This window comes from Alligator sinensis, unplaced genomic scaffold, assembly GCF_000455745.1.
Source record: "Alligator sinensis unplaced genomic scaffold, ASM45574v1 scaffold154_1, whole genome shotgun sequence".
In the NCBI taxonomy this organism is placed as follows: Eukaryota; Metazoa; Chordata; order Crocodylia; family Alligatoridae; genus Alligator; species Alligator sinensis.
In genome coordinates, this window is record NW_005842072.1 from 749,876 (window position 1) to 773,392 (window position 23,517).

General features: G+C 43.5%; 1 protein-coding gene across 1 annotated transcript in view; it reads left to right on the plus strand.

The window, feature by feature from the left end:
* Positions 1 to 23,517, plus strand: part of UHRF1BP1L (UHRF1 binding protein 1 like) — an 81,374-nt gene that overhangs the window by 27,753 nt on the left and 30,104 nt on the right. Inside the window, exons 6-10 of the mRNA XM_025204189.1 lie at positions 1,585 to 1,774; positions 3,757 to 3,897; positions 4,537 to 4,707; positions 11,631 to 11,811; positions 15,971 to 16,054. Coding sequence (XP_025059974.1) covers positions 1,585 to 1,774; positions 3,757 to 3,897; positions 4,537 to 4,707; positions 11,631 to 11,811; positions 15,971 to 16,054 — 767 coding nt within the window. The remainder of the gene's footprint in view (positions 1 to 1,584; positions 1,775 to 3,756; positions 3,898 to 4,536; positions 4,708 to 11,630; positions 11,812 to 15,970; positions 16,055 to 23,517) is intronic.

Genomic DNA, 23,517 nt, shown 5'->3' on the forward strand with positions numbered 1-23,517 from the left:
CTCTTGAAAGGTCACTTTTGCCCAGTAGCAAAGGGTGTGCTTGCATCAGTCCAGATGCATGATTGGGACCTAAATTTTCACTGCCTTAGAGATCCTGTGTAATGTTCAAAGGAGCATCATAAAAGAAGAAATGACATGACAAACTACTTTCATTGCCTAAGTTGACAAAGGTGAACAAAATGGATGATGTTAAATTGTATTCTGAACATTATTTAAAATTCGTAAGTAACTGAGATGGTGTTCATGGATCAAATAAAAAAATACTTTTATAAATCAGTTTTAAGTTTAGCATCCTTCTAAAATAAAATGCAGCTTCTTGACTATATGTCTTACCATTTTTGGCTGTTCTTTTCAACATAAAGTTTTCTTTACTTCTGTTTTGCCTTGCAAAATACACACATTTTAATCACTTTGTAATTCTGCTCATACAGATAAATATTAGTAAAATTAATATTCTGTAGTAGTAGAATAATTCATTTGACATATATTAAAATATACATAAGTAGATGCTGGGTTTATGCATAGTACTGTAAACTACTGAGACATGTAAAGTGGGAATTTGCATGGATCATTTTGTTTCACCAAAATTGAACTGCATAAAATATCTGTTTTGAATAGTTTGAAAAAGTGTGGTGGGGATGATACTATATTTCTTATTCCAAATTCATTGATTCATAGATGTTAGGGTCGGAAGGGACCTCAACAGATCATTGAGTCCGACCCCCTGTCTAGGCAGTAAGGAGTGCTGGGGTCAGATGACCCCAGCCAGATGCCTATCCAGCCTTCTTTTAAAGACCCCCAAGGCAGGGGAGAGCACAACCTCCCTTGGAAGCCCGTTCCAAATTTTGACCACCCTTACCGTGAAGAAGTTTTTCCTGATATCTAGCCTAAATCTGCTCTCTGACAGTTTGTGATCATTGTTCCTTGTTACCCCAAGAGGCACCCTGGTGAACAGAGCATCTCCAATCCCTTGCTGCATCCCCTTAATGAATTTGTAGACGGACACAAAATCACCTCTCAGCCTTCTCTTGCGGAGGCTCAAGAGGTCCAGGTCCCTCAGTCTTTCCTCATCCCATTTTGAATTAGGGTAGATGTATAATGCTCCTTTACATACAGAACAACCACAGCTCCTTTCCTCCCTACTCTGTCCCTTCTGTACAGCCTGTAGTCCTCGGTGTGTGCCGCCCAGTCATGGGTAGGGTCTCACCAGGTTTCCGTTGGCCCCACTGAATCAAAGTTATTATCTGCAAGCAGAAGTGTGAGTTCTTCCTGCTTGTTTCCCATGCTCTTAGCATTAGTATAGAGGCACTTGAGCCCGCCAAATGGTGCCTTTGGTATCCTCCCCGTTCTGATGCCCAAAGGGCCCCTTCATACTTAGTTTAAAGCCTGATGTAGGAGATCAGCCAACCTGTAGGAAAAGCCTACCTTTTTGTGGTAGGCTTACCTTTTGTGGTAATTCTATCAAGCCTAAACGTATTTTATGCAGAGTGGGATTCACTATAAGCTTTTTATTGTATTTTCATGTCTTTATTTGAATTGTTACAGTAGTTATCTGTAGTTTAATCTCAGCATTTTACCTTCCAGTGAATATGGTTTTGCTGAAAAAGTGGTAGAAGGAATTTCTGTTTCTGTGAACTCCATCATAATCCGGATTGGGGCAAAAGCTTTTAATGCTTCCTTTGAACTTTCCCAGTTGAGAATATATAGTGTAAACGCAAACTGGGAACACGGTGATCTAAGATTTACTCGGATACAAGAATCTCAGCGAGGAGAGGTAAAGAATTCTTTTTGCTTTTTGTTTTTATTATTGTCCCAATAAGGAAAGTAAATAAACTGTGGTTTTATAATTGTAAACTATCTAGAAAACATACCCTGGCTGTGTCTGGAGTGCTTCTGCACTCTCATTGGTCTCTGCTGCCTCCATGTGCTTCTAGAACAGTGGTCCTCAACCTTTTGAGACTCAAGGTACACCCCCCCCCCCCCCCCCCCCCCACGCCCCCCCCCCCCCCCCCCCCGAAAATGCCAGTTCTTAGCTTTCACTTGTTTTTTGCCTGTGGAAAAATAATAAAGCAATTCTTCTGTTCCAAAGAAATCAGAAAAACCATAACAGATCAGAATGTTTTTGACAATGGCACCCTAGCACCCTGGCTGAGAATCACTGCTCCAAAAATTGTCAGCCAAGTGGGCTGAAGTGTGTTAGTATGGACTTTATTTGGAACTATGTCCATCTTGTTCTATTTAGGGTTAATTATTCCCAGCAAATACTGTTCTTCTGGACTAGATTGACCAATATCTGCCACTTACGTAAGAAAAGCAAATGCTAATTCTCTTAAAAACCCACAAAAATATTTAGAAAGTTAATCAACCTATAAAAACTTGTACTTCGTGTTTACTCTGTACCCTGTGGACCTAATGTAGTTTATATGAACGTTAATAACAGGTTAATGACAGATTTTTGAAATCATATGTATAGATGTTCCAAATCCATGTGCTTAATAGGTATGGTAAGCTAAGGAATTCTGAAGTACTGCTTGGGTGTATTTATATGTGAAATGAATGCTTGTCTGATTTCACCACTACTTGTAGGCTGCCTAAACATTAGTTCTAGTATTAAGCATAGGGACAGACATTACACACAAACCAGTTTTAAGTGATCAGAAACTGGTTTAAACCTGTAACAGAACAGATGTTCAGTGCACATAAACCAGTTTGAAAATGACTGAAACCAGTTTGAGATAAACCTGGTTGAATGTAGTATCAGACTTAACTGATTTGGGTTAAACTGGTTTATGCAATGTCTGTCCCAGACCCCTTCCTGGTTTAAGTTAAACTAGACTCCCCCAGCATCCTGGCATGCTCTCTGAACTGGGTTTTCTGCTCCCCACCAGAGCTAGCCCCTTCCCTCTGCTCCCTGGCTGGAGCTCCCACAGAGACTGCAGGTACAGTGGTGTCTGCCTGGCTTCCTCCTGCTCCTGCACAATGGTGATGGTGCGCTTTTGAACTAAAGCACCTCCAAGATGTTTTGGTTCAAAAGCACACCACTGCCATTTTGTCAGTGCTGACGTGCATTTCCCCACTTATACAACTGCATGTGTCACAGCGCCAGGAGCTTTTCAAAGCACCTGGCACTGCGATTCATGCACGTGTAAAAATGCCCTTGGATTGTAATTGCTTCATGAGTAGTGGTAAAGGAGCAGATAAAGATATTTGGGAAAAATAAACTGTTTATTACCTTTCTTCGATTTTTTTTTTTTCTTTTTATACTTGTTTTCCTTGTTTCTTCCTGGTTTCCTGTGTTTTTTTAATATCAGGGTGAATCGGGATGGGGGTGGGTTGCAAAAACTTGTAACTTCTTCAGGGTTTATTCCCTCATATATAAATAACCCTTCCAATCCACTTACTTTCCTTGCTCATGTATGGCTCTTGCTTGGTTTCCCCTGAGCAGTCTCCTAGATTGAAAGAATTTATACCTGTGGGATAGAAAATGTATGCAATAGCTCATTTAAGTTAAAGGGAAAAAAAAACCCTTTGCTCTATTGCATCTTTCCCAAGTTAACATTTTAAGACTATATAATGTCAGAAGTTCTGAGAGCCAACTTTGTGGAAGAAACCAGTATGAAATGAATTGTGGCCTTTTAAAAGCTTCAAATCCTAACCCTTTTACTTAAGAGATATTGCTGTTGCATATTCTATGTAAAGTTTTACCAACAGATGAAATAGAATATTACATTAATGGGGTGCTCTTTTTTTTTTAAGGTACTGACTTTTAAAGAAATCAATTGGCAGATGATCAGAATAGAAGCAGATGCAATCCAGAGTTCTCAGCATGAAAACATGTGTGCTCCTGTTCGATTGATTACCAATCAGTCAAAAATCAGAGTCACACTTAAAAGAAGGGTAAATGTGAAAAATTTGAGCCTATAATCCTTTTAATCTGTAATTATTTTATAAACGTTTTTCATTGGTTTTTGTGTGGATGAAATATGTTTTTAAAAAGCACTCTATAGAGGTATCCATGAAGCAGAGTAAAAAAATATCACTCACTGAATTTGAGATTTCATCTTGTATCTTCATCAAGAAACTAGCTTACAAAGCTCTAATCAGTTAGACCTGTGTAATGTTGAAAAAATAGTGTGGGTAAAATTTTAAAGACTGCAAGTTTTATACAGATTTTTGTTAATGATTTAATTTGGTTCAGAGAGCCTGTGTTTCTGACGATGTATAATGAGAAAAGATCACTGTACTTCTTAGGGTTTAGGTTGCATTTGCAGGTTGGCAGTTAGAAAAATGCACCTCTTCAGCATTTTTATATGGTTAATATGCAACAAATGTAGCTATGCAATGGAATGATAGTTCTTTCTAATTAAAGAAGTATCTGATTTTTAAAAGAAGTAATAAGGTACTTCTGCATGGAAAAAGATCATGTTTCTTTGGTATCATATTCTTTGCCTTTGCTCTTATTTCTTTTAAATATTTATTTCTTAAACCAAGTGTAATATTTTTGTTTTTTTCAAATGTTTTAAATTTATTCAACAGTTGAAGGATTGTAATGTAGTGGCAACGAAACTGGTTCTGATACTGGATGATTTGCTTTGGGTTTTGACTGATTCACAGTTGAAAGCAATGGTACAGTATGCTAAATCTCTTAGTGAAGCAATAGAGAAATCCACTGAACAAAGAAAAAGCTTGGCTTCTGAACCCACACAGGTAAGCTAAATGATACCATAAGGCATTACTAAATACAGATACTTTAAAACCATGTAAGATACAATTAGTTGGCCTGGCTTCTTTTGGAGAACACCTAGTTATTCCCTCTCAATAGTTACCAGACTTTATATCTTAAATTGGGGGTTTGCAACCTATGGCCTGCAGGCTGGATCCATCCTGCAGAACCATGGCTTCAGTGGTATTTGGTAGTGTTGAGGTGCAGAGAGGGGGCTTTGCCTGCATTGCACCGTAGCTGGATATTGGCAGTGAGGGGACTTTGCCAAAGCCCCTACCACAAGTTACAGTGCAACATAGGCAGAGCTGAGGCCTCTGCCTGCACCATGCCACAGCCAGGCAGTAAGGAGAAGTTGTGGCAGCAGCTGGGTCCTAGTGCTGACCCATTTCATACCAAAGGAGGCCCACTGCCGGAAAGTGATGCCAGCCCCCAACTTAAATATTTTTTAAAGTTATTCACGATACGGTCAAGAAAATTTGGCAGTATGATTACAAGGAAATAAGTTCTGTTTAGTAAATCATGTATATGTACTGTTTAGGCTGCTCCTGTGTTTACTTTAACATTTAACTAATTGTGGTACATAATATTTACATTTATATTTTTGTTACAAATTCTAAAATATATTTAAAAAAAAAAACTTTCATACCAACTACACGAACAGACCAAAATGTTACATGGCTTTAAACAAGATAGGGACTAGGGGTATGCGAAGTGGGCTGTATTCGATTTGGATTCGGATTTGGCCCATTATGGGGGACAGTGATTTTGATTTGTTGATTCGTATCACTGTCCCAGTTCGATTCAGCTGAATCTGAAGATTGGATGCTGATTCGGAGAATCAGTGATTCGTCCGTAGACAGAGCTTTAAATGTTTTTTCTGTATACCTCGAGGTACCGGGTACAGCTTGTGAATGCTGAGATGGTGGGGGTGTGCTTGGCAGTGGACCCAGAAGTGGACCGGCAATACTTTCGGTCCTCTTCTGGGTCCAATGCCGAGCACGTGGGGGGAACACCCCCCCCCCCCCCACCCACACACAAGCATGCCCCCACCCCTTGGGGATTGGCCATGGGGGGACCCTGGGTGCCCCCCAAACCCAGGAGGCACCAGTTGCTGGGGGATGGGATCCCCTGTGTGCTCTGTGGCGGACCCAGAAGTGGACTGGAAGTGCTTCTGGTCCACTCCTGGGTCTGCTGCCGAGCACCCTAGGGACCCCCTCCCCCCCTTGCTCCCGTGGGACGCTCCCTCCGCCCTAGCATCTCAGCATTCACAAGCTGCCTGGTACTTTGAGGTATGTAGAAAAAACATTTAAGGCTGTGTCTATGTCCGAATCATTGAATCTCTCCCGAATCAATTCGGAGGGTCCTGATTTGATTGGGATTCAGAGATTCGGCAGCCGAATTGGGCTGAATCACCGCTGAATCGAATCAGTGACTGAAGCTTCACACAGCCCTAATAGGGACTCAGTATGGTGCAGTGGAATGTATGCAGCTGTTTCATCTTTTCACTGCTAAACTGTAGGTTTTTTATTTACTGTTCATGGGCAGATATAGGATATTGAAAATGGTGGGGTGCAGATGGTATGATGCATCATCACGTATAACAGCTCACATTTTTCTCCAGTTATACAGAAACTAGAAGCTTTTGTAATATGCTAGGGGTCCAGTACTGTATTAATCAGTTTAAGGTCAAAGCAAAAAACAAATGTAGATGTATTGAAATGTGTGCTAATTTGCTAGATTATATTTAAAGTTTAACAAACAGAACAAACTAGGTAATTATAGTGAAAAGAGATATTGTTTCATTAGCCCTGCAGTCATTATAGTTAAATGTGTACATCTATTATTCAGATTTGTAAAACAAATTCTAGGCTTCTTGAGTGTCTTGACAGCACCTCTGACACTTTACTGTCAGTCATTTCTACACCTGAGTTACTATTACCACACCTCAGTTAAGGTTTTATTTATACCTTAAAAAAAAAAAAAGTCTGTATAGCTGTAAAAAAGGAGAGAGGCATTACCAGGAATGGTTAACGAAGAGTAACATTACTGAGAAAAGGATAGTTTAAATAGTGGGACATCAAGGCAATTATAAAGGAAAGGAGGTTGTTAACACCTGTGGAGTGACGAGAGATTAGCAGGATTCAGGTAGATTATAATGAGCCACGAAGTCAAGCGACTTTCTTCTTGCTGTCTGAGAAATGCTGCTGCTCTCAGTCAGTTGGCTTTAAAGTTTGGATGGAGCAAGAGTCAAAGGGGTGCAGCTGCACTACTGCACTGCCAGATCTGTCCCTGTCCCTGTTACATTCAGGGGTGAATTTCTGCAGTTACCTGTATTGAATGTGGGTTATGAATAGGCAAATGGAAGAGTGACAGTGGATTAGATCTTTGAAACGGTCTAGTTTTATATTTGTCCATACCCTAATGCAAACTTTTTGTGGCTGGTGGTGGTGATGATGTGGGCAAAGGTTCTTATACAATATTTCAAAGAACTGATCTAGTTGACTTCACATATACTGAAATGTCAGGCTTTAATAAGAGCTTTTCCTTTTATAACCTGACCTCTTCTATTGGAACTTGCAGTGAAATCCTAAACCTATCTTGACATAAGCCTGTTGCTATGAAAGTGATACCGAAAGCACATGCACAGTATTATATTATGCACAAATCCTCCATTTCTTCCAGCACATAACAAACCAGACTGATTGGGCTTTGAGGGCTTTTCTCTTCCTTCTCTCATCTATGAAGAAGCAGAGATGCTTCTTCAGGGGGCAAGAAACTGTTTTCTTCCAGGATGGCTGACTTGCTGGAGAGCGCTTTAAACAAGTTGCAGTGGGGGATGGGTGTGCAGATAAGAATGCAAACCGGGGAACAGCCAAGCAGGAAGGACGTAGAGAGGGCAGTTAGGGAGGTGTTGAAAGGCTGGAACAATGTCAAGGCAGCAGGGAACTGGGGGTTACCAGTGGGGGACAAGTGTTTAGACACAAGCGCTAGGGATATGGGGAATAAGCAGGAGGAACTGGCAAGCACATAGGGAATATGATCTCATTGGAACAATGGAGACCTGGTGGGATACCATGCATAACTGGGCTGTATGCATAGAGGGGCTACAGGCTGCACAGAAGGGATTGGGTAGAGAAGAAAGGAGGAGGTGTAGCTCTGTATGTAAAGGAGCGGTGTGCCTCCTCGGAGGCCCAAATTGGTTCAAAAGAAGGGCGACTTGAGTTCCTGTGGGTCAAGATATGGGTGGGATGAGGAGAAGGGGACTTGGTGGTAGGTGTCTACTACAAACCACCACACCAGGAGGAGGACCTGTATCTGGAATTTTCCACAGAACTGATGGAGTCTGAATGTTCAAGGGACATGGTTGTCATGGGTGACCTCAATTACCCTGACATCTGCTGGGAGGAGCACTTGGCCAAGTTTTTGAACTGTGTGGAAGACCTTTATTTAGTACTGGAGGTGAATGGGCTGATCAGGGGGAAGGCTTTGTTGAATTTGGTTCTAGCTGGAAAGCTGGGTGGAGTGGAACCGGATGCAATTCAATAAGGATAAATTCAGAATGCTTTATCTGGGGAGAAGTAACCAGCAACATGAACATAGGTTAGGGGGCAGTGCCATGGCCAGCACAATGGCTGAAAGGGACCTCAGGGTTATGGTTGATCACGGGCTGAACATGAGTTGCCAGTGCGGTGCTGTAGTCAACAGAGCTAATAGTATACTGGGATGCATTAGGCAATGCATTGCAAAAAGGGCTAAGGAAGTGATACTTCCTCTGTACTTGGCATTGGTGAGACCCCAGCTGGAGTACTGTGTCCAATTTTGGGCGCCGCACCTCAAAAAAGACGTGGAGAATCTTAAAAGAGTCCAGAGAAGGGTCACAAGAATGATTAAGCACCTGGAGGACAAACCTGTGGGGAAAAACTAAGGGATATGGGACTGTGCAGCCTGGGGAAGAGAAGACCAAAGTGGGGACTTGGTGGCTGCCTGTAAGTATGCAAGGGGTGAATATTGGGAGCTGGGAGAAAAATTGTTCACTAAGGCGACCCAGGGGAGGACAAGGAGTAATGGCCATAAACTGTTAGAGCAGGGGTAGGCAACACTTTTTGGCCAGAGTGCCGAAAAAGCCATTATGACTAACTTGGAAGGTGCCAGAGTGCTGGCTGGCATTCCAGAAAAATAAATAAAACTTCTGATACTACCTTTGATCTTGTGTATTTGTTTTCCCCCCACAACAGTCCCCTAAGCCTGCCCCCAGCCCTGTCAGAGGGGGCCCCCCCGCTGCCAGGGCCATGGGGCCAGGGACCCAGGTCTGCAGCTCCCTGCCCCCAACAGAAGGCAGTGGCTGCTGCAGCAGGAGCCAGCTCCCCCACTGCTGCTGCCTGCTTTGGGCTCAGGCAGGGGGTGGGGCCAACTCCTGGCAGCAGCGTGCACTCCCAGGGGGCGGGGGGGGGGAACACCTTTGCCCCCCCAGATCTGTGTGAGGGGCAGGTGCACACTGTGGGCTCATGCTCCCCGCTGTGCTCCCCTCTCCTGTCGCCTCTGCAGAGCAGCATGTGGAACCCAGTGTGGTAGGGCACAGCAGGGAGATGCACGACAGCTGTCTGCTTGTCCGAGCTCCCCACTGCCCTGGCCACCCTTTCCCTGCAGGCGGGGCAGCACTACAGCGAGGGGTATGACCAGGGCAGTGCAGGGCTTGCAGCAGCAGTGCGGGGCTTGTGTGGCCCCTCTGTGCTCCGGAGGGCCCGGGGGAGAGCAGCAGGGCTGGGAGTGCAGCATGTGCCACTCGGAGCAACAGTGTACAGAGGGGCCACACAGGGAAGCTGCCTGCCACTGCAAGCCCTACACTGCCCTGGTCATACTTGCCCTGTGTGCACGGGGGCAGCATAGGCAGCAGCACAGGGTTGTGCTCCTCGCTGCTGCCCCACCTGCAGGGGAAGTGTGGCCCGGGCAGTGGGAAGCTCAGAGTGGCAGGTAGCTTCTGTGCACCTCCCTGCTGTGCCCTGCGGCTCTGTGTTCCACACGCTGCTTTGCAGAGGCAGCAGGGAGGGTAGCATGGTGGGGAGAATCACCGGGCTTTGCTGCCTCCCTGGAACCTGGGGCCAGGGCTGGGAGGCAGCTGGGACCGAGGCCAGGGCCCAGAGGCAGCGGCTGTTTGCAGCCTCCCGGCTGCAGCTGGCCAAGGCTCTGGGCAGCCCAGGCTCCGTGGCTGTCAGCAGCTACCCAGAACCTGGGTCAGCTGCAGCCAGGAGGCTGCAAACAGCTGCAGCCTCCCCACCCCAGCCCCAGGCTCTGGGAAGGCAGCAGGTGCCAGCACTGTACCCATGGGGGCTGGGGCAGGGAGGCTGGCAGTGGCATGCCAAGCAAAATGGCGTCGCGTACCATGCTTGGCATGCGTTCCGGGGGTTGCCAACCCCTGTTAGAGGATGGTTTCAGTTTGGATGTAAGAAAGAACTCCTTTACAGTAAGGGTGACTAGGATCTGGAATAGACTTCCCAAGGAGGTGGTGCAGTCCCCAACTTGGAAGTCTTCAAGAGGAGACTGAACAGATACCTTGCTGGGAATCATTTGATCTCAGCAGTATTCCTGCCCAAAATAGGGGGTTTGGACTCTGTGACCTTTTGAGGTTCCTTCCAGCCCTTAATTTTTGTGATTCTGTGCTTCTCCAGCACCCCTAATGTAGCTTGAAATTGCAGTAGCAGAGCTATTCCTTGAAAAATAATAGTCATTGTATCTGTATGCTGGCATATCTACTTTGCAGGTTTGCACTGAGCCATACTGCATAGACCTCTATCAGTTGTGGTTAGGGCACGCTCCCTTTACCATCTGTATAAATTATTATCTTATTTCCCAATATCATACAGCAGAAGTGCAGGAGCCTAGCTTACTGAGTCAGGATCCCTGATAAAATAGAGAACAATGTGGTAGGCAGAAGGTGGATTAAAAAATGAGACTCTAAGGGTGATTATACATGTGCTTCGGGAACTTGGAGGGGGTGGCACTTTAATTAGAGCTGCTCCAAGAACTGTTCTCATTTAAAGTGCCCAGAGCACCTTGTGTATCAGTGTTCCTGCACTTCAACATGGCAGCAGAGGTGCTTTTACTAAAGCTTGTTGAATGAGCTTTAGTTAAAACACCCCTGCCTCCATTTAGTTAAAGTGTCCCTGCCACGGGGACGCTGATACACAAGATGCTGAAGGCTGCTGGAGCTCAGTAATTACCATGCTCCAGCAGACTCAGTTAATCGAGTCTGCTCATGTATAGGCACCCTAAGTCTATAGGCCCCTAAGCCGATCAGGCTGCCAAGCACAGGTAATGCAGATAAAGGATGGTCATGGTAAGAAAAAAAACCATGACAAACTTGGTATAGCCAATGCTACTTAATAACAGTATGTTAGTTCCTTGGTGCTTTGTTGCTTCTAAACATCTTTTGCTATTTATAGGGAGTGTCTGAATTGCATGGTAAAGAAAAAGGTTCCAAGGGAAAGTGTTGCTGGAAAGCAGCTGTTGCTCTTATCAGGTGTTGCAACAAATGGGTATTGACTGTACTTGTGTTGCTGCTATTGCAACACAGCCAGTGCATTGTAACAGAGATTTTAGTCCTTTGCTGCAGCAATATATCACTGACTTATTTACCTTATTAATTATGCAAGGCGAATACATGTATATTTACGTAATGCATTTGGAAGCTTTCTCCTTGCATAAGAGTCCTGTTTTAAGTAAGTAGAGGGAAGATTTTCAGAGACAAATGTGTAGTAATTTCCCTAAACTGTCGTTCAGTGTTTTTTGAAAATTTCACTCTAGAATTGTTCGTATGCTTCAGTTCTAAATGTTTGTAGCTCATGCTTGGAACTAAAGGAGTGCTAAGGATAAATGTCAATTGACATTATCTATCTAAATCTTTTTTCAGAGTTCTGCCCCTGCACCCAGCTCTCAGCAAGTGAAAGCACACCAGACGTCAGCAACACCTGATCAGAATGATGCAATTGTAAAATTGTTCAATGATTTTGATGTTAAGGAAACTTCGCATCATTTAGTAATTTCCCATTTGGACCTGCATATATGTGATGATATTCAATCCAAAGAAAGAGGTAACAACACTTTTCTTAAATCATATTTCTGTATCCCAAAAATTATTCTAGGAAAAGTTTTAATAATACTCATTAGTATTGGTGTTGTCTGTCTTTCTCACAAGTGCATTATGTCCCTGTATCATTGGATTTATCCAGAGTTACCTAACAACAATTAAAGTTTAATAACTTGGCTTTTATTTGCTTTAGAATAAGTTTTATATGTAGCATTCATTATGTAATTAAAAACTGCAAGTAGTCATTGCAATACTTTTCTTTCTATGTTCTCTGAACTGCTTTTCTTCCTTCCCCTCACCAGTATTTTCCTTTATTGAAGAGCTAATTGGGTTATTATATATGTGGTGGCAACATTACACTGTTTCTCTGGCTTGGGTTTCTTCAGTTCTACACATTTTATGGCATTCTGTATAGAATGTGAATAATTTAGAAAGATAGAAAAGAGGTGCAGTTCTGTTTTCATCATTGACCTAAAGATTTCAGGAAATAGCACAAAATCTGTATCCTGAAGAAGGTTTCTGAGGAAGAGTAATTTTCCTAATTTTCCTATGGTTTAAACAAAGAGGCAGATGAAGTGCCTGCCTTAATTAGAAATAATGACAAATAATTATTTTCATACCGCCTAAGTTGACCATGTATGACATACCCGTGTATATTTGAAGGGTAATTTGGCTATTCCTTGTATGTATAGCAGGCTTCTTTAATTTCTTTTATTAGTCTCAATGTCCAGTAAGTATAAAGTCAGGTTTTCCCTGAGTAGGGGAGATAGGGCAACCTGTAGCAACACATTTACCATCTAAGTGTATTGGCTACGCCATCTCCTCTCAGTCATTTAGTCCAGTATTCATTTTTTTAAAGTTCTTAGTGGCATCTTTTTTATCGTTTTTGATCCAATATTATTGACTGTGGTGATTCAGTGCAGTGAAGAAAGAACAGAGATGTTTTGGAAAATCTTCCTTGGCTGAAGTAGTGTCTGGTAAATGAAGTAAGGAATCATTTTTTGCTTGCGTTATGCTGACAACTTGGCCTATTAATTTTGAATGACTCGGGCATACCTTCCAAATAACATAATAGTTCCACTTCAGAGAAATGATGGTAGTGTAGGAGTATCTTGGATATGAATAATTATGCTCACAATTTCAGAACTTTAGGCAAGTAAGTATCATTGATATGACTAACTTTAGCCATGTAGGGTGTGTACACATGTACTAAGGTGACTTAAGCCACATCAGAGTGTACACACACATAGCTCATTGAAATAGTGGCAGACGTCTTGTGAGCCACATCAACTTAACTAGTGTGACTCAAGATAATACACTTCAAAGGTGTATTCACTTGTGCTGCATTTATGTTGACTCTGCTCCACATAGGTATGTATGTTCTGACAGTTTAAAAAAGTTAAGTTGCCTTAACTGTTACAAAGTTAGTATGTGTGTGCGCACCCCTAAGTAGCATTTTGGGATACTTATGCAGGTTTAATATCCTGATCCTCCTGCGCAACTCACCCTGTCCTTGGAAGAGAGCTGCTTCTGTTGCACAGACTCAGTAGAGATCCTGCTCCTCTAGCAGGGTCCATAAACTCTGTTTAACTCCTGTTAGTCACTGAGGAAAAACACAATTTGCAGTGGGAGGGAGAGAGGAGGAGGGTCTTTTCCACCATCTAATCAGTTAGTCTAGTGTTTGGGACTCTTGCCCAGGGAATGAGAGATCAGTTTCTAGGGCCCCATGCTCCCCTCACTCAGAAGAGCTTTGAACCTTGCATTTCCCAGCAAAGTGTCCTACTTATTAATGGACTAGCCGTTGCCAAGAGCACATTTCACCCTCCTGTTGAAACTGGCTCATTGGGCAGCCAAGAGGAGGTACGTGGAGTCAAGAAGGATACAGCTCAGTGAGCTATATGCACTGCTCTGGAAGGGACAATGTCTAGGTTTTGGCCCACACCAGCTTTCCTGCATTTTGCTCATAGTGCATAAAATAGACAGACAGTACTTGGATAGAACCCAGGTCCCTTTCCACTGTAAAGTAGTGCCCATCTAACTGAGCTCTCACCCCTTTTGGCTTGCTTTTTCTGGCCCTACACACTTATCTCTGTTTTGCTGCTTAGTAAGTCAGCTAATCTACAATAGGAGTGGAAAGCGCTCTTGGCAATACCTAGTCCAGGCATAGGCAACTCTTGGCACACTTGCCAGAACGTGGGATGTGAAGGCATTTTGCTTGGCACATGCACCTCAGGGCAGATGACATGGGAGCTGTAAAGGACCTTATCCTTGTTGTGGCAGCATAGCCCTGGCCTCTTCCCTACCGTGTGCCTCGAGGCATGTGTGCACTGCACCTGCCTCCAGTAACAAGCTGGGCCAAGGCTTCACAGACCCTGGTGCAGCTACTTTCAGCCTCTACTGCAAGGAGCCTAGGCTTGGTGGTGGGCAGCAGGGGGCTGCCCAGAACTTGGGCTGGCTGTGGCAGGCAGCCAAGAGGCTACAAGTGGTTGCATCAGGGTCTGCAGAGCCCTGGCCCAGCTTGTTGATGGTGGTGGGTGCACACATGCCTCCGAGCAGACGGTGAGGAAGGGGCCAGTGTTGCACTGCCGCAACAAGGACCAGGCCCCTGGCACCTCCCTTGTTGTCCTCCCTTGGCATGCCAACATTTTACAAGTAAAGGTTGCATGTCTTTGGCATTCTGCCCAAAAATGTTGTTGACCCCTGATCTAGTCTGTGGCTTAGTAGCTAGAACACTTTGCTGGGATGTAGGAGATATATAAAACCCTTCTGGGTGATAGGGGCCCTGTTCCTGGGCCTTCCAGTCCATGGGCAAGTTCCTTAAGCACTAAGCTATTTGGCTAAAAGGTGGGAGAGCCCTTTTCTACTGCTCCTAGTTGTATAGGGGTTTTTGGGGTGGGTTTTTTTTTAAATTTTGCATGAAGTTCTGTGCCTTCCTGGGATGGAGAAGGATCTAAAATCTGTGTATGTAGCCCAGGATGTTGTTTGTCCATGTAAAGGTGGAGGTTGATGTAGGCTAATGCGAGTAGTTAGCTTTTCAGTTGCAATAAATATTAGCATTCAGTAGAGGTGCACTGATATATCAGTCTGTATCGTATCAGTACTGATTAAAAGGAAAATTGACACTATCAGCAAGCAGCTTTTTTTGGCCAGTGTAGCTGATAATGTCACTGGTAAATGCTGCATGCATGCGGGCAGCCGGCAATGCAGCCCAGCAGCTTGGAGAGTAGTGTCTGGCCGGTAAGGCTATGCTGGGGGAAAGGGTGTTGGGGGGGCAGAGATAGAGGCCCCAATGGTGAGGGAGGGAGTGGGGCTGGAGCAGAGGCAGACACTTAGGGCAGGGCGCAGGGTAGAGCTGTGGGTGTCTCATCCAGTGGGCATGGGGGTGGAGAGAGGGTGCAGCTCCTCACTGCTGCACACATTCCAGGGGGGGATGTGCCCCCAGGATTTGTGCATGGGGTGAGAGCGGGTTCCCCACTGTGGGCTTAGTGCCCCTTCCTAGTAGGGGAGCTGGGCCTCTACCCATTGTGAAGAGTCCGGCACAGCCCCCAGCCCTGAGCCTGCAGTGGGCAGCCTGCCCTCTACCTGTGCACAGATTTAAGGGGCACATGCCCCCAGTGCCTCCTCTGGAGGCACTGGCAGTGGTGGGAGCCACCCCTTTCTCCACTCACCCGCACCCCCCCCAGAAAAGCAGCTCATGGCTCCGTCCTGCGTCCTACCCCAGCCCCACTCTCTCTTACTCACAGTGGGGACCTTGATCTGTCCCTACCGTCCCCCAACGCCCCTTCTCTGCCACACACTTACTGACTGGACACTGCTGTCCAAGCTGCCAGGCTGCATATCGGCTATTGGATGGGTATTAGCAGATGTGGCTGGTTAATAATTGACCATTGGTATTGGCCAAAAATATCTTTATCAGTGCACCACTAGCATGCAGTTTGTACATCCCAGTGGTATTGCAGTGTAGGTCTGCAGTTGTCAGGCTGATCTGCAGAGACCACTACTGTTTTTCAGAATTTGAAGAGATCTTCAGCAGATGATTGCAAGATTATGAGGAGAGATGCTGGACAGAGGGAATTTCTTAAGAATTCATGAAATTAATTAACTTGAGTCATTTAATCTGTGGCAGTGGTTTTTCAACTGCTAAATATTGCCTTCTTTTACAGCCTCAAACAGGCGTATTACTGGAGGTGCGATGCAGCTTTCCTTTAGTCAGTTAACTGTGGACTACTATCCTTTTCACAAAGCAGGTATGAGATTTGTTTAAAAATATATTAATACATTTAATTTTAGATGCAAAAGGCTTGGGCCATAATATTTATATATACCAGTATTTAACTACAGTGTCCATAAATAAGTGTTTTTGACTGAAGATGAAACGCTTAGAATTCAACCTACATAGAATTCAACTGCTTTCTCTAAACTAGCTATTTTAAAGCTTAACTGAATTACTTTCTGCTAAATCATCAAAAAAAGTGTAAACAGGTTTTGACATGTCAGTAATTGTTATGAAATACTCTAATCCATTTATCATGCAGGATTTTAGTTTATTAACTTACTGTACCCTTCCTCAAATTTCCATCTGCTAGTCTAGAAACTGTCAAATTTTTATTGATTTCACATCTTAATCAAATGGGGCGCTAATATTATTTTGTATTAATATCGTATTATGTATTATTATTCCTTCATATTAAGGAGGGAATTAAATTTAAGTTGCTGTTAGTAAATTCTATGCTTTCTTGCAGATTGCTTCTAGTTATATCTTTCAGGAAGACACTCCCCCACCCAAATAATCTTTGTTTTTGATAATAGTTGCTAAAATTTGGCAAAATGTTACAGCGCTCGAGTTTCAAATTAGATGCAACATAATATACTGTGTTTACTTGAACAAAAGATGACCATGATCATAAACCCCCCCCAATAATTAGATTCTATATATAGAAATAGAATAAATTTGTTATCATTTTCCACATATAGAACAGAATCTATTTATTGGAGGTTTACCTTGAATATGTCCCCCTTCTACTGCTACAGCAGGGAAAATAAATCTGGGGGGGTCAGGCAGCAACTTTGCATCTTGCTTCCCCCCACAACTTTGTCCCCTGGCAGCTCCTTCTCCCTTTCCTTACTATCAGATCCTGTTCTTGCTGAGCACATAGAAGTCAGGAGCAAATTTAAAAACAATCACCTTGAAATTAAACATAGCCATAGCAATTTGCATATAGCACCCATGCACTTAGTTTATCCAGAATCAATGCATGTACTCTTTTTGTGAAATTCCTGCATTTTTTAGTACAGGTGCTCCTATAAACACACTTTTGAGCAGTACTGTGACACCTACTTATATGTAGTACAAACTATACATAATACTGACTTAAAGCCAAAGGCTGTAATTTACCATGTAGTTCATTGAGCTGGGTTGCAGTAGAGTTAACAGCTTTTCAGGCCATGGTGACCCACAGCTCAGCCCTGCTCAGTATGTGTGTACACTCCAGATACCCTCCCCTCCCCACTCCCTCTCCTCAAAGGATCCATGTGCACACTTGTGACTGGAACCAGGTGTTCTTGTTGCAAGTCCTGGGATGCTCCAAAAATATATATGCAGATGAGGCACAGGACAACCTGGTCTGGTTTCACTTCATGGAGGGTGGGGCCATGCTAATCATATGTGCCAGGGTAAGAGAAAGGTCAACAGAGGGATTCTGAGTGAACTGTATGCAATGTCATAGCTCACCGTAATGTTTAAGAAGGTGGTAAGGGGAACTGCACTTAATGGGCACTACCATATGTCTTATTCAGACAGGCTGTATATATCTAGCTTTACATCAGCTTCTGTCAGCTCAGACCAAGCATAGTCTATGCTTACCTGGCAAGGGAAACACTGTGGTGGTCTTAGCTGCATGGGGGAAGGCTGCTCTCCTGGCACCAGGAATAATACCTGCCAAGGGGATGAATAATAGACCGCTGAGATAATGAATAGTAAACCTCACACTTAGTTGCTGGAGTGGGAAGGTCTTGCCTTTAAGCCTACTTTATGGAAATGGGGAGACTCTTTCCTGGCTTGCCCTCAGCTGTAAGGCCCCAGAGGCAAGTAAAACTCTGGGGCATCTGACCCCCAAGCCTCTGGGCTTGGGCCTGCAAACAGGATTCCCACCAAAGGTTTTGGAAATGTCTGAAGCCCCAGAGGGGAGTGGAGGATGTTTGCCAGTAGTAGGGCCACTTATGGTTCTGGACTGACTCTTGGATTTGGAATTTGTTTTGGCTAATTTGGGTTGGAATATAGAAAATTTAATTAAAAAAAAAAATACTGGCAGGGGAAATACCATGATCACCATGGTGGTTTTTCCCAGGGACAGGGGATAACCAGCATGGAGGTGGTAACTGCTGAGGTAATGTATAGTTACCCGCCCATGTTCATTTCCTGTGGGAAGATCTTGGATTTACGACCACTTTATGGAAATGGGAGACTCCTCCCTAGCTTGCTTCTGTGGCTGTAGGGCCGAGGGCAAGTGAAATTCGGGGGCATCTGAACCTCAAGCCTTCGTGCTTGGGCCTGCTAATAGGATTCCCACCAAAGGTTTTGGAAACATCTGAAGCCCCAGATGGGGGTGGAGGATGTTTGCCAGTAGTAGGGCCAGATATGGTTCTTCAGTGACTCACAGATTTGGAATTGATTTGGCCGATCTGACTTGGAACTCCAAAAATTTCACTTAAAAAAAAAAAAAATAGCCCTTTTTTTTGTGTAGTGGAGGGTGCACCCTTGTTTGGTTGTGGACAGGGCTCCCTATGAGAGCCTCATAGCTAGCTTTGGCCAGTTTCCAGTGGGAGGATCTCAGCTACACACTGACTTTATGGAAATGGGAGATTCCTCCCTAGCTTGCTCCTGCAGCTGTATGGCTGAGGGCAAGAGAAACTCGGAAGCATCTGAACCCCAAGCCTCTGGCCTTGGGTCTGCACATATGATGCCTGCCAAAAGATTTGGAAATATCTGAAGCCCCAGGCTGAAAAGTTTGAGGTGGAGGATACTTGCTAGTAGTAGGGCCACATATGGTTCTTGAACAATTCAAAAGATTTGGAACTATTTTGGCTAATTTCACCGGGGACAAATTTTCCTTAAAAAAAATAAATAAATAAAAAATTGCCCTTTTTTTTTTTTTTTTTTTTTTTAAGGGCCACACACAAACAGAGAAAAGGTTCCTATCAGCTTGTTTGCCCAACGTGAGCCACGTGTTTTATAGTCATGCCACTCAGTGTTGGCTGCATTTAATCAACTTCATAGTTGGTTTCCATTGCTGCAGTTTAATGATAGACAATAGGTTTAATGAGCTTTCATTGTATGTGACTAAGATGAGGGGACTTTTTTCCCCATGCTCAGGCAGGAGAACTTTGTTTTGCATTTGAGTAAGTATGGTAATAGAATTTCTTACCAAAGAAAGAAATGTTCTTGGTCTTTGAACATCCACACAGATTGGTTTCTTTTGAATAAGTGTTGGAGCTTTGCTTTTGCCTGAGTGTTCTCCTGCTCCTTATAACCAAGGGTATAGGAAAGGCTGGCTATATCCTGCACAGTGTCCTGATTTAGTTTAATTAAGAACAATATTAGTCTTGTGTATATAGAAGTTGACTTGGTACAGGAAGTACCTATCCAAAATCTAATGGTTGACTCTGATATTGGCTTTCAAGATCTGACAATCCTGCAACAAGCTATATCTAACAGTTAGGGTCACTTCCAGTGTCTGCTGTACCTGGGTAAGATCCCTAGTCCCACTCTGTTTTTGCTTACAAGTTCAAGAGAACTTGTAAGACAAGGAAGGTCTAGAAGATAAAGATCTTTCTCTCTGAAAGATCGAGGCAAGCAGTATCTGATCCAGATAGATGCTCACAGAAGCTTTAGGTACTGGACCCATGTCTTCCAGGCAGTGCCCCAACAAAAGTCTCATGTAAACTTTTAATTGACCACACTGCTGATGCTACCAATTAAAGGATGCAAAAACCACCACTCTTCAGAGAACATGGACAGCCTTTACAAAGGTGCAGTCCTTTTCCACACTTAAAGTAGTCTCATTCCACTGTGTAAGTACAAAATGCAAGCCAACATAAGTGATCTTGTCTAGATACATGGATCTCATTGCTGTGATAACTGTTGGGAGACTGCATCTCTGACATGGAGAATACTGCTCCTGTGCTTCTTTATCATCTGTACCAGCACTAGATGCTGTGGCACAAAGTGCTGCTTCAGTTTGTAAATAGCGTTCAGTTCCAGAGGCAGGCAGCCATGCATGTTTGCTATTGTTGTTATATGTGATTTTCTGTGACACCAGTATTACTCGCCTCTTATGAGAAGCTGCAAGAGGTCATCACAAAAGTTTCTCAGTACTGATTCATAAGACATTAAAGGGTGCATTAATCTTTCTCTTCATTTGTTGGAGGCATATGCCACAGCCTCTTCTGCTACCATGGGAACTTATTAGAGCCAAGGGGAAAAATCCTGAGGTGTGGGGAGATGGGTGTCACAGGGAGTGCATTCCATCAGATCTCCAGCAATATGCCTTCCTGTCTAATCCGTATAAACCATGTTTATACTAGTCCCCTCCCAATAGGGAGTGAATGCTTATTTCAGGCAATATCCCCACTGTGTTCTCCAGAGCCAGGTACTCCTTACAGAAGAGACAAATGCAACCTAACCTCCTTACTAATACAACCATGTGGAGGAAGAGAGAGAACAAATTAAGGGTGATCATTCTCTGAAAGGACATCATCATTTTCCCGGAATGAGCTAGTCAATCCATCATCCATTAGTTTTCATAGTAGAACTAAAGGTTCAACTTCATTGATAAAATCCTGAAAGAGCTTTTAGCAGAACTGAATGTGTCACTTCAGAGGGCCAGTTTGAGACTTGAACAGTGCTTAAGTGGCATTTAAGGTTTCTGATGTAGTGGCCAAGTTGATGGCTGTGCCTATGAGAGGGTTCTATCAGAATTTCTTGTGACTCCCAAGCCAAGGTCTTTTGGGGCTGAATATCTTGGCCTCAAACCAAAAATTCCTGAGAGTACTACAGACAAGGGCTGCAGTTGCAATATTACCTTCTGTAGTGGTCCTCAATGCTGGAAGAAGAATTTCAAGGAGAGCAACTCTTTTCTTTATCTTTCGCTGCCATACAACCTAGGGCTTCAGGTGAAAATCAGTTTCAATAGGTAGGTCAAGTATTTGCATCCTTCTCCCAGCTTCCGTTCTCCATGACAACTGCCTGTTTCATTTCTTGAGTACTTGGTCTTGGGATGAGCTCTGCTCAGTGAGTTATCAGGATCATTTACAAGGGGTATCTTGTCCCAGTTTCAGGGCCTTCTGATTCCTGGGTCTCTTCTGGGAAACATATCCTGAGAAGCTGTTGAAGCACTTAGTGAATCCTTTGTTCAACTAGAAGCTGTGGAGAAAGTGCCTCCTGCTATCAGGATGAAGGGTTTAGTTCCACTGCTACTTAACTGAAAAAAGAGAGGGGATTGGAAGATCATCATCATTTTCCTTGTCTGTTGTCAAATTCCAGATGGTGGCCCTTTCCTGTAACATTTCCTCACTGGATCCTGTGGATTTGTTTGTGATTCTTGAGTACCAAGGATCCAGATCAATAACAAACACTGAAATGTCTTGGTAGATATGCTCCCATCAATACAGTCTTGTATTTTCACCCTGTCCACTACCTTTGAATAGTCATCAAAGTTAGCTGTGGTGACTGCATAGATAAGAAGGCAAGAAATCCATAAAGTCCTCTTCTTGGGCAGTAAGGGTGCAAGGGACTGGTGCACGGAAAATCATCACCTCCCAGTAGGTGATAAAGTTTACTTGGCAACAACTTCTTAGTGCACTTTGGTTCAAGATCAGCAGTGACCAACACACACTGATTCTGATTCAAAGCAATAGGATTCATCTGGATAGTGTTAGATTCCAGTTTGTCCAGTATACCTACTTCCCTAGTGAAATATCAGTCTATGCAAGGCTATTAGTCAATTACAGACTAATACTAGGAGACCAGTGGAGATGTGTGTAAAGCTCCTGAGTAACATGTTAGCATGTTGCACAGCATACCAGATATCGTTTGCAGCCTTTACAAAGGTGAATGTCAGGGTTTCTGCAGACAAACCCAGCATGGTTCAGGAGGTCATAGTTCCGTGGGAATTCCTGCCTTCATTAGATTGGCAGATGGATTCAACCTAAGTGTGTAGCAGAGTAAATTTTTTGGTAATCTTATGCAGACTATGACTTGAATTACAGGAGCCTTCATTCAGGGTGTAGCTGAAAGTTTAAGGAAAATGGTCCCTTAAGGAAGCCAGGCCTTTTGTAGTCATGAATTCAAAGCTGTCATACTGGTGTGCAAAGCATTTTTCCTGTTGACAGGTCTGAAGCATTACTGAATGCTTGGGGACAACACCAGGGAAATTCTGTATCAACAAGCATATTAAGAACAGCTACCCTACCAGAAAGTACATGTGGTGCATCCATCAGCATGCTAGTCAATAATGTTTCACCTCTTTAGCCTGCAGAGTACTTTGGACTACCTTGAAGGAGACATGTCAAGGAACCACAAGTAGCTCTTCAGGAACTAAATTCTTCCTGGTACTTTCTACAGGCACGACTCATTGTTATGAAACATTATAAATAGATCTATAGACAAATGTCAGATGTTCTTCAAGAAAGACCAGTGCCAGGCTCCATATCAGACACCTTTCTAATCCTTTATGCTCTGATAGTATGCCTTTCCATCTATATCCACGATACACAGGGCCTTGAGAAAAGGTTACTAGCATATGCCAGATGATTTTGGTTCTTGGACATTGTGAACCTGTGATTTCACTGGTCCTACCAGATCTACAAAAGTATAACAGTAGCTGATATTCCTGCATATATATGCCTGCCTGGATGCTGGTTGAATGACCTCTCCTGAAATGGACAGTTCTGCCATGGACAGCTGTTTTTTGCTGTGAACATCTTTCTGCATGAAAGAAAATCCTCAACTGGGTTGATGTCTAAGGCCAAATGTAGTGACTGCTTTCTCTGATAGCCAGGACCAAGGCTGCTGTATTAAACTGCTTGATTCCTTTTAAAGCAATTTGGCTTGTTCCTCAATTTTATCCAAATGCACATGGCAATATTTACTTTATTGTCTTGCTGTACAAAGTCTTGCTGTCTCTTAGCTCCAAATCCTGATGAAATTCCTAAAAAGATATGCACACATCTTCCTACCATTTAGGATCTCTTGTTTCCTGGGCCTTCAGTTAGATGTTGACAAAAATGATGAGTGCTCATGCTGAGCAACTGATCACCTGCTGTCCTTACCATTGGTCGTTGAAGACAGCTATTTCTGTGACTGTTAAATTAGGTAGAAAGATGGGTAAAATTCAGGCCTTTGCGGCAAATCCCCCATACATACACATAAGAAAGTAGGGCTAGAAGACACCTCATAAGGTCATTTAGTCCAGCCCCCTGCTCAAGGCAAGATCATCCCTGACTAAAGCATCCAAGCCAAGTGTCTGTCCTCCAGCCTCATCTTGAAAATTTGCAGGGATGTAGATTCTCTGCTTTTCTAGGTAACTGTTCCAATACTTGACCAGCCTTATAGTCAGAAAGTTCTTCCTAATCTTCAAACTAAGTGTCTTCTGCTGCATTTTGAGGTTGTTGCTACAGGTCCTTGCCCTTACAGCTACAATTTCTTCAACAA